Here is a 16,092-nt window from a genome sequence, read left to right as displayed (position 1 = left end):
TCTATGTTGTCTCCCTTCTCCGTACCATTTCTCTTTTTTTTTTTTTTTTTGTTGATTTCTTTTGATTTTCTGTACCGTTTCTCTCTGATTTTATTCTCTCCGTTTCTTTGTTTTTTTTTGTTTTTTTATTTATGTACCTTTTTAAAAAAATTTTGTTTCTCCGTATCTCTTTTTTCCCTGTTTTTTTTTTTTCTTTGACGGAGTAACAGAATCTGCAAGATTTTTATAAAATACAAATATATAATCTATTTTTTGATTTCTTTTGATTCTCATTACATTCTCCAACTATATTTTTTTGATTTCAAGATTGAGTTTGATGTTGTTTTCTCCAACTATATATTTTTTTATATAAATAATTTTGTAACATAATTGCAAAAAAAAAAAAAAAAGGCCACATACCTGACATAATTAAAAACAAAAAAGAAAAATAAATTATAGTAAAGTTGTTAATGTTTTTTTTTATTAAAAAAAAAAAAAAGAATGAAAGTCCTTAATAATATAAATTGTATTTGTATTATAAGTGTATTTTAGGAAATTTGATCACAATATGATTTCATTCACCAACATATTGAATTGTACTAAACGAATGAATATGATTAGCTAGTCTATTCCAGCGTAAAAAACTAAACAAAAGAATAGGAATAGCTAATTTATTCCACACTCTTCTATTCCCAGTAGTAACTATTCCTTTTCTAATGGATTAGACATTCCGTGAACCAAACGATGCCTAATTATTTGAGGCATTTATCTAATTATACCCTCAATCATATGAAAAAGAATTTAGCATCATGGCAGACAAGTAGTCTCTTATCCTTGTCCTGTTTCTTCAAATTCCTTGTTCTGTTTCTTTTTCTCTTCTTCTTTTCCTGTTTTTGTATTCTACCAAAGAAAATTTACATATAAAAAATTAATAAAAAAAAAAAAAAAATGCAAGAAAACTATGAGAAAGGTTGAAGTGAATTGCAATGCAACTCTACTTTATACCTCAAATGGTCACCAAATTGTATGCTATTGGTTTCCTACTGCTTTCCAGATACGACTAAGGCATGTAATTATCACTAAATAGAGGGGGCTGATCCGATTAATAAGCGCCCGTCGATGTCGTAGCAGAAAGTGATCGGATTGATTATGCTTATATTTGAAGACGACAATCTTGGATCGAAGTGGAACCTACTGATCCATCAGGTCCATTCAATTTTTTTTTTTTTTTTTTTTTTTTTAAACTCAGCTGTTTTTTTAAAAGAGTCCCTGATGTTTAGAAAGTGTTAAAGTAATCCAATCAACTATTAAAGTGGGTCACAAATGTCACAATTATTTTATATTCATTTAATACTTTTATTATTTAAAAACCAAAATTAATAAAATAAAAAAACTAAACTAAAATATCTTTTAAACAAAAAAGGACTTAAGGGGTGAACAAATACAAAAATAATAAAAAAAAAAATTAATCACCGTAGTTGGTTTAAATTACAAATTTCTTATGCAGTATAAAAATATGGATAAATGAAAAATCACACCATATGGTTGGCCTAAATTATAAACCGATGCGTGTCGTATGAAAGTGAAATTAGAAGTTCTTAGGATATGCAAAAAAAAAATAATTTAATTTTTTAAAATTAAATATCATGTCAATGCCAATAAAAATGGTGACATATGTCATTCTTATTAAACTAAAAAATTAATTTTTTAAATTTTTAGAAATTAACTTTTTTGTTTTTTATTTTAGCTTTTAAAAAAAAGATATTATAAGAATATAAAAAAATATATGACATTTTTAACACAATTTTGTAGTTTGATGAGTTACTTTTAACACATATGTGAAACTCTTTTGAAAACGACTAAGGAGATATTTTTATATTTTACCTTTTTTTTTTTTAAGCGCCCATTGAAATCAATAATAAATGATTTTATATATATAACCCATGAGGATGAGGATGAGGATATCCACTGCGAAGCTGACTCACCCTCCGTTCTTCTTCACAGCTTCTCCATTCTTCTTCACAAATTATAAATAGCGCAAGAAAACTCTACATCTCTTTGTGACTTTGTTCATAGCTCTTGAGAGAGAGAGAGAGCGCAAATGGGTAAGGGAGGGATGTCACATGGAGGTGCTGGAGAAGACAAAGATGGTGAAGAAGAGAACATGGCGGCTTGGCTTGTTGGTATCAACACTCTAAAGATTCAGGCTTTTAAGCTTCCTCCCCTCGGTATGACTCTATTTTCTTTGCTTTTTTGGATCAATTAAACAGTTCTAATTTCATCAGCGTTGTTGAAGTTGTGCTTTCCACTCCTATATATATTTATCAAATTGCTGACGACCCTTTTGTTTGATTCTTTCTGAACTGCCCTTTTCGTAGGACCACATGATGTTAGAGTTAGGATGAAGGCTGTGGGTATCTGCGGCAGTGATGTTCACTATCTCAGGGTAAACCCCACTTCATCTTTTGTATCCCCATTATTTTTATCGTTATTATTGAACTGTGATCATCTCGATTAACATCTTTCCGGTGTCTGAGAAAACGTTGGAAAAAGAGTAAGAAAATATTGGTTGATTCTATTTTGAATGTTGGATGTATTTTCAGACCATGAGATGTGCGGATTTTGTAGTTAAAGAGCCAATGGTAATTGGGCATGAGTGTGCCGGTATTATAGAGGAAGTTGGAAGTGAGGTGAAGGATCTGGTGCCTGGTGACCGCGTGGCATTGGAGCCAGGGATCAGTTGCTGGCGATGCGACCTTTGCAAAGAAGGTCGATACAATCTATGCCCGGAGATGAAGTTTTTCGCCACTCCACCAGTCCATGGTTCTCTTGCAAATCAGGTTATAATTTGCAGCATTTTCAACTATGAATTTTCGAGATCTACATGTAGCAATATATTACACAATTAGTTTAACATACTTATGCCCCTGCTTCTTGCATTAGCGTATCTGGTCATTTGTAAAAGCATACTGTTAGTTTAATTTGAGTTTATTATGTAATCTTGTTGTGTCCATGTTCATGCAAAGTTAATGACCTGTTAAAACGGAGAAGCTCAAAGAGAAATTCACTTGGGTCCACTGTCCCAATCATGATTATCCTACCCCAGAGGGAAATGTCCTTCCCTTTTTGGTCGGTTGTGGTCGAGGAGGAATTCGAACCCCCCATTGGTAGCCACTTGCCCGTAACACCCTACCCTCTCCACTGGATTTGTTCGTGGGAGTATCCTAAAATGGCCGACCTTGACCCCTGTTATTTAGAGGTTATATCTAATATTCAAAGTTTCCCTTGATTTGGTACCGCTCTCTCAGCCCGCACCAAAACAATGCATCATGAACCTTCATTGTGATTTTACCAGCAAGATTTGATCATATTTATTCAACAAATTTTAAGTGTTGAATGACGTGATTCTACTGCTAAAGGCCATTGTTTGGTGCAATAGTAAAGTATTAAGGCAAGTACAAATATTAGAGTGCCACTTCATGCCAAAAAAAAATTTTAAGGGTAGGACCATATCCAAGTCATCCTTCCCTGGACCCTACTTAAGTGGCACAAGCACTAGGTGATGATCTTAAGGACAGTATCACATGATCCTAGTAGTACTTTGAAAGGCAAAGACAAAGGGCACAAGGTGAGGCAACCTCAAATACTTGAGGTATTAGTCTTACCAAGGCTTTAATGTAGCAAAAAAGATGCTCCTGAAACAGAGCCCAAGCACTTTTCAAATATCTATTGGAAAACGTTTTCCTAATTTGTGAAATTTTTGAATGATTCATAAACCATTAAGAGATTAAACATGAAAACTTTATAGTGATTTCGTATAACTGATAACCAGGTTAGGGGTGATGTAAAGTCGGAATATAAATGCTATGCCTCCCATAATCCTATTGATAGGGCATCTCTTGTATAGAATTGAATGTGATGAAATAAATATATAGTGCAATTATCTGCGTTTGAGATGAATCTTTCTTTTGGGCAGGTGGTGCATCCTGCAGACCTATGTTTTAAACTGCCAGACAATGTGAGCTTGGAGGAAGGGGCTATGTGCGAGCCCTTAAGTGTTGGTGTTCATGCTTGTCGACGAGCAAACATTGGTCCTGAAACAAATGTGTTGGTCATGGGAGCTGGACCCATAGGGCTAGTTACACTGCTAGCAGCTCGCGCTTTTGGGGCACCCAGAATTGTCATTGTTGATGTGGATGACCACCGTTTATCTGTTGCAAAAGAGCTCGGTGCAGATGGGATTATTAAAGTTTCAACAAATATTCAGGTTTCAGTATTCTATTTTACAAACAGATAATGCATAGTTCTATTAGAAATCTTATCAAGCTTTGGTTCATTGTTCTTCCTTCAGTATTAATAGAATGGAGGATCCATGTCTCTTCCAATGGCTGTCGCTTGAATGCACCATTGCTATCTTTTAACATCGTTGTTTTACAGGATGTGGCTGAAGAAGTTGTACAGATACATAAAGCTATGGGAGCTGGAATAGATGTGAGCTTCGATTGTGCAGGCTTCGACAAAACCATGTCAACAGCACTGAGCGCCACCCGTGCAGGTGGCAAAGTTTGCCTTGTGGGAATGGGTCACAGCGAGATGACCGTCCCACTCACTCCGGCTGCTGCGAGGTATTTTGATGTAATCATGATCATTTTTGGGCTGAGGAATTATACACAGAATTAGATTTTCTTGAATAGTTTTGCAACATTGACTTTGCTTTTTCACTTTTTGATCTATTTTTTTATAGTATTTTTTCTTTTACTTAACAGCTATGGTTTTCTACTTGTTATAGGGAGGTTGATGTGGTTGGCATCTTCAGATATAAGAACACATGGCCGCTTTGCCTTGAGTTTATAAGGAGTGGTAAGATTGACGTGAAGCGGCTTATTACACACAGGTTTGGGTTCTCTCAAAAGGAGGTGGAAGAAGCCTTTGAAACAAGTGCTGGTGGTGGTAATGCCATTAAGGTCATGTTTAATCTATAAACTCACCTGCTGAGGCATGAACCTCTCTTTGTAAATGGGATCTATGTTTACTTATTGTAATGAAACGAATAATTAAATAAAGGGGGAAAAAAAAACTTAGTAGCTTATGAGTTGGAAGAAGTAAAGGTAGTAGCCTTCTTGTGGTTAATAAAGTTCAGATGGCAGTGTCATGTCATCTTGCACTCAAACTTTTGTCTTCTCACAGTAGAGTACGAACATTCGATTGGGCTTGTGATTTTCAAATGTGCAATTTAAAAATGTGACTTTTAAAAACCCAGTTAAGGGTTTGGCCAAATGTAGTTTAGCCTTTAAAATTATGTGTTTTTAAAAAGCATTTCATTGCTTGCAATTTGAAAATACGGATTTTCTACGCTTTCTAATTGCAATTTTTTTAAAAACGCAAACACAAATAATTATTTTTTACGATTTAATTTAAAATTGCACTTTTTGTCTACAAAATCGAATCGTCAAACACACTCTAAATTGCATTATTTATATAACAATTTATTAAATCGCATTACTCTCATATAATAACTTGTGGATGTGTGCATGCTAAGGATCCTAGTTTGGAGGCGTAGTCAATTGCTGGTTTTAGTTGTTTTGGTTAGTGATAGCAATATCATACTAACCGAATAGCCCTTATAAAGGGATTTTTTGAGTAATTCTATACGCAATTATTGTCTTTCTTTCAACATTGATGTAACTTTTAAAATTATCATTGAACCATCACAAATTTAATAATGATTTTAAACGCAGTAAACTTTGAACAATAAAAAGATGATAAATATCATTACTCAGGATTTCAACGCCCCTAAAATTGTTGCAAAGCAGTGCCCAAATCCTCCTGTATAATCCTTTTACCACTTTAAACCAAATCCACAACACAACCGTTGATGAGCCAAACACAATACACTTGCATTCAGAAATGAGACACAATGTGCTTACAATGATGAGGTACAGCACAATGATCAAGTACTCTTGCAGCGAGCAAAACAAATATTTGCTCAATTTTCATGAAGATTTCTCAAAATGTTACAGCCTGGATATGATGAAGAAGCCCGTCATTATAAATATGGCACGGGACAAGGAGACAACAGCCTTTGGTGCTACAAAAACAGAAAAAAACCTACTACCACTATAAACCCGTAACTTAAAATTCCTTGTACGAACTCACCAATTACAAAGGAGCCAGAAAAAAAGTGAACTAACTAAACTAATCAATGTAATCAAGAGAGAGAAAAATCGTGCCGCTCATCGGGTGGTAGCCGTTGGTTCAGCCAACCACTGCCACACTTTCACTTGACCTGATCCATCACCAGTAAAAAACAGGCCGCCAGGACCTGTCTGTATTGCTCGAACCTCTTGTTTAGCAAAAATTTTACCCCTCTCGGAAAATCTAAACCAGAACAGACCAAAAGAAACACAATTATAATGGATTATAGGGGGTTCTTGAAAGCACAAATAGAAAGTAACAAAAGAATGGAATAAAATAAAATAAGAGAGACAACCAAGAAAATACTCACGATGGCAAATCATAGAGGTGGACAGAGTTATCATTGCCAGAGCATAGCAAGATGGGCTTGGCTTCTGAATCATGCATCCCACAGAGGGTAAGAAGGCCCTGCAGCAGCCAAATCATAAAATCATCAAACTCAATTTTTATCTTCTTTATTTATTTATTTATTTATTTTTGATAATAAACATCATCAAACTAACTATACTACGATATAAAGCAACATTGAATCACTAGAACACCATCAATACCTTAGAATTATATACAATATGGAATGGTATCATCATATCAATTCAAATAATGTCCGTCCACTAATTTCCTAATAAGAATCAACTACCAACTACTTCCTCATATCTGGTAACCTTCCACTCCAAAACATAAAAATTGAATAAAAGAAAAGCAACAACCAAACATGCATTAGAGCTTCTAAATGTAGCATTACAGAATTTCTCCCATGTACAAGGGTTGCATCTCTCCCCTCCCAATTGCAGCACTTCTAAATTAATTTTAATATTTATTAAAGGAAATGAAAAGATCAACCATGAATTTTCTTCTGAGACTTGAAACTAATCTGTGGTTCTGCGTGCCCATTGCACCTACTAGGCCCCTTATATCAAGGTTATAAAATTCAACTAGGGATTAGTATAGACTATTCCAGAGGCACAATACTGAAACTACAACTATATCCTCAAACTTAAGTTTAACGTGTACTAACTTTTGATCATCTCATAACGAAAATTCTGGTTTTCCCGTCAGTGTCCACAAAAGTCAAGCTTCAGCCATTTATCCTAAAGATTTATGGTCTTTCTTACCTACGGATACCTAAAACAGTTTAAAATAAAACCTCTCACTCTAGTTGTGCCACCATAAACTAGTATAAGCTTCTCAATACAAGAAGAACAAACTATAACGATTCCCCCAAAAATCCTAAATCAAGGACTACCTTACTAAATAATACACCATTCTCTATTAACCAATACATAAAGTAGCACAGGGAAAAAATTCATGAGAAAACTGATTTACGCTTGAGTTATTTACCTCATCTATAAGTGAGCACATCAAATGAGAATCCATCAATAGAGCGAATTTGCCAAAATAAGATGACAAACATTGGACGGGCCACAACTCACACTTAGCATAAATGCTAAGATTTATGCTAAGTATAAATCTTAAGATTGCAATTGACAATTTGAACAAAAGTATCCTAAGATTGCAAGAAAATCAAATGTTCCTTTTATCAATATCGACAACTGAATTCAAGGATTACACCTAAAGGCACTGATAAGCCCAGCAACATCATTCTGACAAGGCTAACTTTGTTTTAAAACAAATGTCAATGTGCATGACAAAGCAAAATGAAATATCTTAAACAACTTACATGTTCTTCGTTGTGAGTGAATGTTGCTTCCAAGTTCCCACTTTCTGTAGCAACCCACACCTGTACAAACAAAAACAAAAAAACAAAAACAAAAAGGAGGGGGGGGGGGGAGGGTGAAGAAAAATCTGTTTAGTCCCAGCGCATAAATCTATACATAAATATATAAACTGATATATACACACAAAAGGATCGCATAGGATGAACATTAGAGACACAAACCTTTATTGTTTTGTCTAATGAACATGACAAAAGGAACTGGTCCCAGCAAAGAACCGACATCACAACTGAAGTGTGCTCTTTAAGTGTCTGTATACATTGCAACGTCTCAAGGTTCCAGACCTGAAAGAAAGCAGATTATGGAATTAAATATATACATACATAAACACATATATGTACATGCATGTGTGTGTGTGCACTCTTTAAGTGTCTGTATACATTGCAACGTCTCAACGTTCCAGACCTGAAAGAAAGCAGAATATGGAATTAATATATCCATACAAAAACACATATGCGTGCGCGCGCATGTGTGTGTGCACGCCAAAAGGCAGACAAAAACATTTCAAAATCTAACGTAGTTTTTAAAATATGCCTCTAGAAGTACTCCACTAAAAAGATTAGATGTAGAGAATATATATGATACCGAAACGAACTTACTCTTATAGTGCAGTCCATGGAACCAGAATATAGCCTATTAGCTCCAACTACTAATGAAACAACTCCAAGGGTATGACCTATAAGTGATGCAGCTGGTTCAAAACAGTTGGAAGCTGCATTAAACTTCCACGCTAGTATAGACCCATCCTGCACCAAAGAAAATATTCAATGAATGCTAATCAAATATCAACACACACGTAGGGAGACAATACACTTTTTTTAACAAGTAGGGAGAAAATACACCTCCCTAAAGATGCAACGACTTTTCCACACGTGAGAATCAAGTTACATCATCAAATCTCAGTTCCAATGACATTAAAGGGCCATGTGTACCAAAATGCTATGTACATTAACTATCATATATTCAAAACCCCTAATAGCCTGATAGACACAGTAAATGTGCTACTAGCATAACTATCCTTTTTTGTCCTTTACACTCATTTGTATCTTCTACGTGCATTAAAATTCATAATTTCCTCCCTCAGTAACAAAGTAAAAACAAGCTGATTCATACAATGGGGTCCAAAGCATCGTAAAACCCACTTCTGAAAGACCCAATCAAACAGGTACAGATATTGAGAGATAACATATTATTATGAAACATGTACTCATAGTCCAAAAAATTACCTGTGTTCCAGCAAAGAGCAAATCATTACCCACAACCATGGAATAAACTTGCCCTACAGGCCCGTTAAGACTCAGCTCAATGGAAGTTTGGGTGTTCCATGCCTGCAATACCATTATCACAAACTCAATTAGGGCAGACTTCCTTACTCTAGTATAAGATCACATAAACAGATTCTTTTTACATAACTGTAATGTTGTAATATAATATCATAATAACATTGCATTATATTAGAAGACAAAAGAAAAAAGGAACAATAACATTGTACCATATAGAAGACAAAAAGCCCTTGAGTTTGCCTCCCATCTTACCTTGACAATATTTGGTATCCCAACAAAGACCCAAGGACCTTCACTGATCATACAACCTACTTCGCCACCAAGATTAATCACTCCCATACACTGCAAACAAATATAGAAAAACCATAACATATAAATTAATTTGCCTACTCTTAAGTTGGCTATAAACCAATGAGTAATGAATACACCTCTGGAGTATGAGATAGAGAGAAAAAACAAAACTCAACTCCACCAAGCGAAAACAGAGAGCCTATCTCTGTAATTATTTTATATACTAATAGCACTTGAACATATGATATTGACAATTTATACAGAAAGAACACATCAACTATTTCATTTTTTGAATCAACTCTCCTTTTGTCTTTTGATTTTAAACATGACTCATCACTACAATATTGTCGATCCCAGCTATTGAGGTGCAAAAATGACACTCTGTTCACGTGGACAGCTTTTAGAACATGTCTTGTAAAGTGCAATTTCAAATGCTATAAAAGACTATGGCTTCTCTCACTGGACATCAATTGGTTTTTAGATAAGATGGTCAAAAGCCTGATCCAACACCAACCATATAGTATTTATTGTCTTGGGGGTCAATGGGAACCATACTCCACTGTTTTTAATACCAAACAGCCAGAAGTAGTAGTGATGATTGAAAACTACATCCTAGAAAGCTTTGCATTTCATAGTCGATTATCTCAATGGTTTTAATAATTGTAGTAGAACGTTATCTTTGGCACCTAGAAATTTCCGTAATCTTACAAATTTAGCTATACTATTCTGAGGTGATCTTTTTCCTCGCTTCAGTTGGTTGAAAATTCCTTTCTACACTCGGAAACCAACTAACCCAAAAAAAAAAAAGACTTTCAATCCATAAACCCTTCCTTTCCTATTGACTCCCAGCAACCAAACACAAATCAATTAACAACTGGAAAATAGAATCAAAACCAATAAAAAACGCAAGAAAAAGTTGATACCGACCTGCCCAGACTGGCAATCCCAAGCCCGTACAGTCTCATCCTTACTACCTGTATAAAGCTTATTGGACCCGGATGGCAACGCAATCCCACTCACAACCTGTTCACCAAAAAACCACAATCAACCCCATCGAAACCCACAACACGAAAACCATCAAAACCCCAAAATTAGCCCAAAGAATCACCAAGACAACCAAAAATCTTCACCTTCTGGTGCCCCTCCAGCTGAGTGAGCATCGAAAAGCCGTCCCCCAAGCTCCAAGAATGCAAGTACCGGCAACTGTCGCCGTACCCACAGTTCCCCTGAAGCCAAAACTTGCAAATCTTGGAGACCCTCTCGGGCTTCCTAACCACTCTGCTATTGGTGCCGCCATGGGCTCGGCCCCAAGTGGAGCCGGAGCCGCCGTAATTGGGCCTGGGCCGGGGGCCCGAGAAGCCAGACGCGTCATCGGTGAAGCCGTGGGCCCGCTTTGACGGTGCGCCGTTGGATGGCGGAGGCTGCACTTCTCTGTGGAGGAACTGACACGGGTGGCGGTTGCAATTGCCCGCCCGCCAATGGAAGCACACCCTTTGGTTCCTGGAGTCCCCTGGACCACCCAGGCGCTGGAAAACGCGCTTGCCGCCGTTGTCCAAGTCCATCGCTCACAAATTCCGAGGCCCAATTGGTCCAATTTCCAAATCTCTTTTCTGGGATTGAAATGGGCAAATCGTTGAGATTTTTAATTGGATTCGCCGTAGCGAAACTCCACGTAGTTTCGGATATAGGAAAATTTGATTGCGATCAGGTAATGTGAGGATATCAGAAACCCTAACCGTGTATGAGTGTCTATGTGTGTGGGACAGAGGCTTTGGGGAATTAGAATCAGAAACCCTAATTAAAGTTTCTTTTATGTCCAATGATCACTCTCTCTCTCTCTCTGTCTATCTCCAATCTCCATGTCTCTGTCTCCCCGTGTTAATAAGATGGGTGAAGAAGGTGGGGGGGGAGAAATAAAGTACGAGACTGCGTCGGCTGTACGAAACCTGGAATGACGAGAATGCCCTGCAAGAGAAGTACTGTCAAAGACCACTCTACTTTTACGTGATCTACACTGTGGCTTTATAGGTATGTTAGCGAAAACCTACGCGACAAGAACAACGGCTCCGTTGGCAAAAGCCAAAAGCCCATTGCTATTCATCTATAAAAGAGAAAAACTACCATGCTTTTAACATTTTTTTGACTTCACTCCAAAACAAAAAATAAATAAATTAAAAAAAAAAACCAAAAACAAAACAAACAAACAAAATTAACTTTTAACTTATTTATTTTTTACATTACATTAATTACTTTTTATTATTATTTACAAAATAAGATTTTTTGCTTTTTTATATTAAACATTCTTTTTTTTTTCTCATATCAATCAATTTTATCTACAATTGATATCCACTAAACAGTAAGTATCCGATGCCAAAGGACTCTCATCTCATCCAAAAATAAATAAAAACAAAAAAAAATAATGGACTCTTTAATTTATGAAGCAATCAGTTTGATGTTTTAAGGCTGGATTTTCTTTGAATAAATGGGATATTTGAAATGCCTTTTGTGTCTAGGTCGTCTCTTTTTTTCTTTTTTCTTTTTGAATTAACTTTCCATTTGTTTCCATGTACAACATTTCCTAGCGTAATTTTTCGGAAAAGCTATTGATTATTGCGTTTGGTTTGCCAAAAAAAAAAAAAAATCTTTATTTTTTGGTTTTGGGTGGCCTTGTGGAGGTTGGTGCCTGCAGGTAGGGGTAGGCAAATTTGACTCAAATATGCACTACTCGACCCGCATCATAATGTGGAAACTAGATTTTAGTGTTAAAATTGCGGATTTGGGTTGGGTATTTGATTACCCGTGCAGACGGGGTGGGTCTCGAGTATAATTTTTTTAGCATCCCAAGTACTCGCGCCTGCTCCACCCCACCCGCCTCATACCTTTTAACCCTAAAACCTAAAATCCTAACCTTGCTGCTGCACAACACTTCACCTAGCACCACTCAGCCTCCTCTTCTACGGTCACTCCTCCGCTCAGCCAGCATCCAGCCTCTAGCTTTATCTCTCTTTGAATCTCTTTCACTCTCTCTCTCTCTCTCTCTAAGCCTCTTTGTTACAAAAATGCCAAGTAAATAATACATGCCCTGCCCAGCCCACCCCGCAAAACCTGAAACTCGGCAGATTTTGTTTACGGTAGTTAGGTCTCAAGTATAATTTTTAATATCTGCATGTTGCAGGCACCAGGCGGGGAACCGACCCACACCCACCCCTACATGCAGGAGAGGGAACCGGATTGTAAAGGATTCGATATCGCGGAAGAGAGGATAATGTATGAAGAATGCTATAGTATGGGTGTTAATCATAAAGAGTGGTTTGAAAGAGAAAAGAGTCATAGTTTTTGTATGTGCTCATCATTTATTAATATCTGAAAGTTGTAAAATCGAATGAAATGAAGAACCTCAACATTCTTTATTTGAGAATTAGATATTAGGCCACTAAGGGGGTCATCATAAAAGAAATAAAATAAAATAAAATAAAAACTCAAGTGTTGTTGGGACATTGACCCATTTTTTTCATTTTATATACTTATCGCTTTTGCAACAGGATATCGGATATCCAGTTGACCCATCCTCAAAACAATTAGGATCCTCGTATCTATTACAAATCATTTTCCAATTAGACTTTGTTTATCTCTACAGTGAAATGGCAAAAAACAGCCGCGACTTTCGGCACCCTTCGTCGAATACTAATAGCAAAATCTGGCAAACTTCGGTAAAAAAATTCCGGTGATCGGAGGCGAACTTGGGCGATGGATTCCAACTGCCATTGGCAAACTCTAGCAGCATACGACGGAATCCAGCGATCGGTGGCGAATTGCAGCCAACGACAGATTCTAGCAACCGCTGACAAACTTCCGTAGTAGTGGCAAATAAATTGTGAGACAAAATACGTGCAAGAAGAATAAGAAGCCCAAACTCAAAAAATAGTTTGTGGTTTCAAAAAATGGGAAACTATTTTTACAAAATTTAAAGAATGGTCAACCAAAAATATTTTTAGTTTGACCATTATCTTAGATCATACCACACACCCAAAAATAGGGAAAACATTTTTCAAAAAAATATTTTACGTCGAAACAAATGAAGCTTTAGATAATTATGAAACAAATACTGATACAGTACTACAACTTTTGCTACAAGCCCATGTAATACTTACCACGTTAATTACTAAACAATTAAATTTACCTATCAAATTTTATTGTTTAATTTTTTTCACTCATGTAACACTACCACTTGAGTTTGTAAAATAGTTATATAGTAAAAGTTGTATCACATCATGCATTTCCCTTATGGTAAACATAAAAAATGAGGGAAACAAACAAAACTTGAGGGGAAAGCAAGGTGGTGCAGTTGCTTTCATTTGCATTTTTTTTTTAACGAATGTGAAAATTATGAAACCCTCGTATACGGCAAAGCTTTTAGCTTTAAGATTTAGATTTGAAGTTTTAGCGAAATTTTTACCATCATTCACTCCTCTAAACAATGTATATGAGATCAAAGAGTTTTGTAGCACAATAAAACGACATGGGAACCATGGTAATAGGGTGGGAAGCTATTGCCCCTCAAATTTTTTAGAATTTTCCTATATCCCATATATTTTCTTTATTAAACCTACAATTTTGATTATCCAAAATTATCCAATTATATCTCCCCAGAAATAGCTTAAGCAAAAAGAAGGTTAAATAAATGCCTTTTTTTTTTCTTTTTTTTTTTTTTTCTAAGCAAAAGGGGTAGGTCAGGGAGACCAATTGTGGCTATCCTAACTGGGCGTGACCATAGTAACACCTACTTGCTGGGAGCCGCACAGGAAGGGCCTAGATGGTGAGAACCGCAGGTGCTCCCTCAAGTCTGACTTTAGTCATAGCATAACCCAGCCCCATCAGGGCATCAATGAAAATTCAAGGCGACTAATACTAATCAGGCATATATAGGGATTCTCCATTGCGAAAATTTGAACCCACGTCCTAATACATGCTCTGATCACTTAAAAAATTTCTTGGGCCATTGAATCACCAACATTGCTGGTAAATGCGTTTGTTAATACATTTTGGAGGGTGTTTTTGTTTGAAAAAGTAACTTGGAAGTGTTTTTTGTTTTGATTCTTTTGAATGTTTTAGAGTGTTTGTTAAGTGTTAACAATCTAAGCTTCTTTTTCAATTACAAAAAATATAATAAAATAAAATAAAATCTAAGCTTCTTTTGTAAAAGCCCCACTCAAATTTAATTATTTTTTACAAAATTTGTAGGAATGGTCGGTGACTAGAAAACTCAACATAAAAAAAAACCCAAAATAAATGGAGTAACTAGCCCACTTTCTTTTTATCTCCTTTTACTAGCAAACACAAATTATGGCTACTTCTACTAAACCCATACAAAGATCGTAGTCGTAGGTATGAAAATCCCAAAACTTGCTTTGGCTTTAGGAAAATAAGAATTGTTCTCTTTTTATTTCTTTGATCTCCCAAACAAAGATTTATGATTCTGCCCTCAGAGACACCTTCTTGAATTTGAGCCAATAATCAGCGGCTTGGTTGGAGATCGGGAACACGGGCAAATTTATGTTTGGTTATATTCCTCCCAATGAATATCTCATAGCATTCTCATTCAGTTAACTAAATGTTACCGGGATGTTAAAATGAGAATAAATGTAGCTGCATTCGGCTCGAGTAAAATTTGGTGAGCTGATCTAGTGCTTTGGTGAGCACTGTTCACTCACCAAACTTTATTAATATCTAACCTTCTCTCTCAATAAAGAATAAAGAAATTCTTGAGAAATAATATTTTTATATCACCCCAACTTACTTTTTTAGCCATGAAGGAAAACTGGCTTGGCCAGTGGCTAGGTGATTCTTGATTTCACCTTCCTATACATTATTAGTCAAGAACCTTCAGCACTAATGCACATAAAAATGAGCCTGACTATCCACAGAACTTGGGCTGCTCCCTACACCAAACCAATTCCTACAAAGAAGAACTCATTTAGCTTGAACTATATAAACTTCATTTCGCATTTCATACACCTCATAACCCAGGCCTAACCAGCCTTGTCGAATCATCTAACAAAAAGCCAGCCCCAGAAACCGAATACATCCTCCCCTCCTCCCCCCTCAAATGACCTTAGCAAAACATAAAAAGACACTGCACAAATTACCACCGCAGATAGTCGGATGGCAGAGCTGATCTAAATAACTGCGATACAAGTATTTCACGGGCGAAGGTGTTCTTTGAATCAAGTAAAGGTAGTTCTACCAGATGTGTTAATAGTTTGGTTCGAAACATGCATTGTGCACATCAATGGTGGCCCATGCAAGAAGCAATAACCTATGTTGCACATACTATATGGATAAGGCAAGACCAAACAAAAATGTCATAAATGGCTAACACATGATACTAAATGCAAAACGTTTTTGGAGCTAGGCCAAGTCAAGGAAAGGACTTTCTCATCAAATTCAGTTCAAGTGCTATTGGATGAAAGATACCCAAATAAAAACCACGCTTCAAAATTTGCTAGCGTCTGGGCAGTCTGTATCTGATCACCAAAAGATAACAAGCAAGCCAGACAACATACTAGAAGAAGGCGATGTATTCCTAATTTTGTGTGTTGCTTGTGTTTTTC

General features: G+C 36.3%; 2 protein-coding genes across 2 annotated transcripts; one reads left to right on the top strand and one right to left on the bottom strand.

Annotated features, from left to right (window-relative positions):
• The first annotated feature begins 1,941 nt into the window (after positions 1-1,941).
• On the top strand, positions 1,942-5,149 carry LOC132181437 (sorbitol dehydrogenase). Its single transcript, XM_059594650.1, has 6 exons — positions 1,942-2,207; positions 2,358-2,425; positions 2,583-2,819; positions 3,956-4,246; positions 4,417-4,604; positions 4,769-5,149. The coding sequence occupies exons 1-6, from the start codon at positions 2,081-2,083 to the stop codon at positions 4,959-4,961; spliced, it is 1,104 nt and encodes a 367-aa protein (XP_059450633.1). The 5' UTR covers positions 1,942-2,080; the 3' UTR covers positions 4,962-5,149.
• A 706-nt stretch (positions 5,150-5,855) lies between these two features.
• Positions 5,856-11,468, bottom strand: LOC132182497 (zinc finger CCCH domain-containing protein 48-like). Its single transcript, XM_059595761.1, has 9 exons — positions 10,612-11,468; positions 10,409-10,504; positions 9,443-9,532; positions 9,134-9,235; positions 8,507-8,653; positions 8,072-8,191; positions 7,853-7,912; positions 6,485-6,582; positions 5,856-6,357 (listed from the first exon to the last, which is right to left on the bottom strand). Exons 1-9 carry the CDS (start codon positions 11,041-11,043, stop codon positions 6,213-6,215), a joined length of 1,290 nt encoding a protein of 429 aa, XP_059451744.1. The 5' UTR covers positions 11,044-11,468; the 3' UTR covers positions 5,856-6,212.
• Between the last annotated feature and the right edge of the window lie 4,624 nt (positions 11,469-16,092).

Source organism: Corylus avellana, chromosome ca5 (genome assembly GCF_901000735.1).
Source record: "Corylus avellana chromosome ca5, CavTom2PMs-1.0".
In the NCBI taxonomy this organism is placed as follows: domain Eukaryota; kingdom Viridiplantae; phylum Streptophyta; class Magnoliopsida; order Fagales; family Betulaceae; genus Corylus; species Corylus avellana.
This window is presented reverse-complemented; position numbering and strand designations above follow the sequence as displayed.

Coding starts and splice junctions, on each gene's coding strand:
- LOC132181437 (XM_059594650.1), top strand. CDS start 2,081: ATGGGTAAGGGAGGGATGTCACATGGAGGTGCTGGAGAAGACAAAGAT. Junction 2,208..2,357: donor TTTTAAGCTTCCTCCCCTCG/GTATGACTCTAT, acceptor CCCTTTTCGTAG/GACCACATGATGTTAGAGTT. Junction 2,820..3,955: donor ATGGTTCTCTTGCAAATCAG/GTTATAATTTGC, acceptor TCTTTTGGGCAG/GTGGTGCATCCTGCAGACCT.
- LOC132182497 (XM_059595761.1), bottom strand. CDS start 11,043: ATGGACTTGGACAACGGCGGCAAGCGCGTTTTCCAGCGCCTGGGTGGT. Junction 9,533..10,408: donor GGGATTGCCAGTCTGGGCAG/GTCGGTATCAAC, acceptor ATTTGTTTGCAG/TGTATGGGAGTGATTAATCT. Junction 6,583..7,852: donor TCACTCACAACGAAGAACAT/GTAAGTTGTTTA, acceptor TGGCTGCTGCAG/GGCCTTCTTACCCTCTGTGG.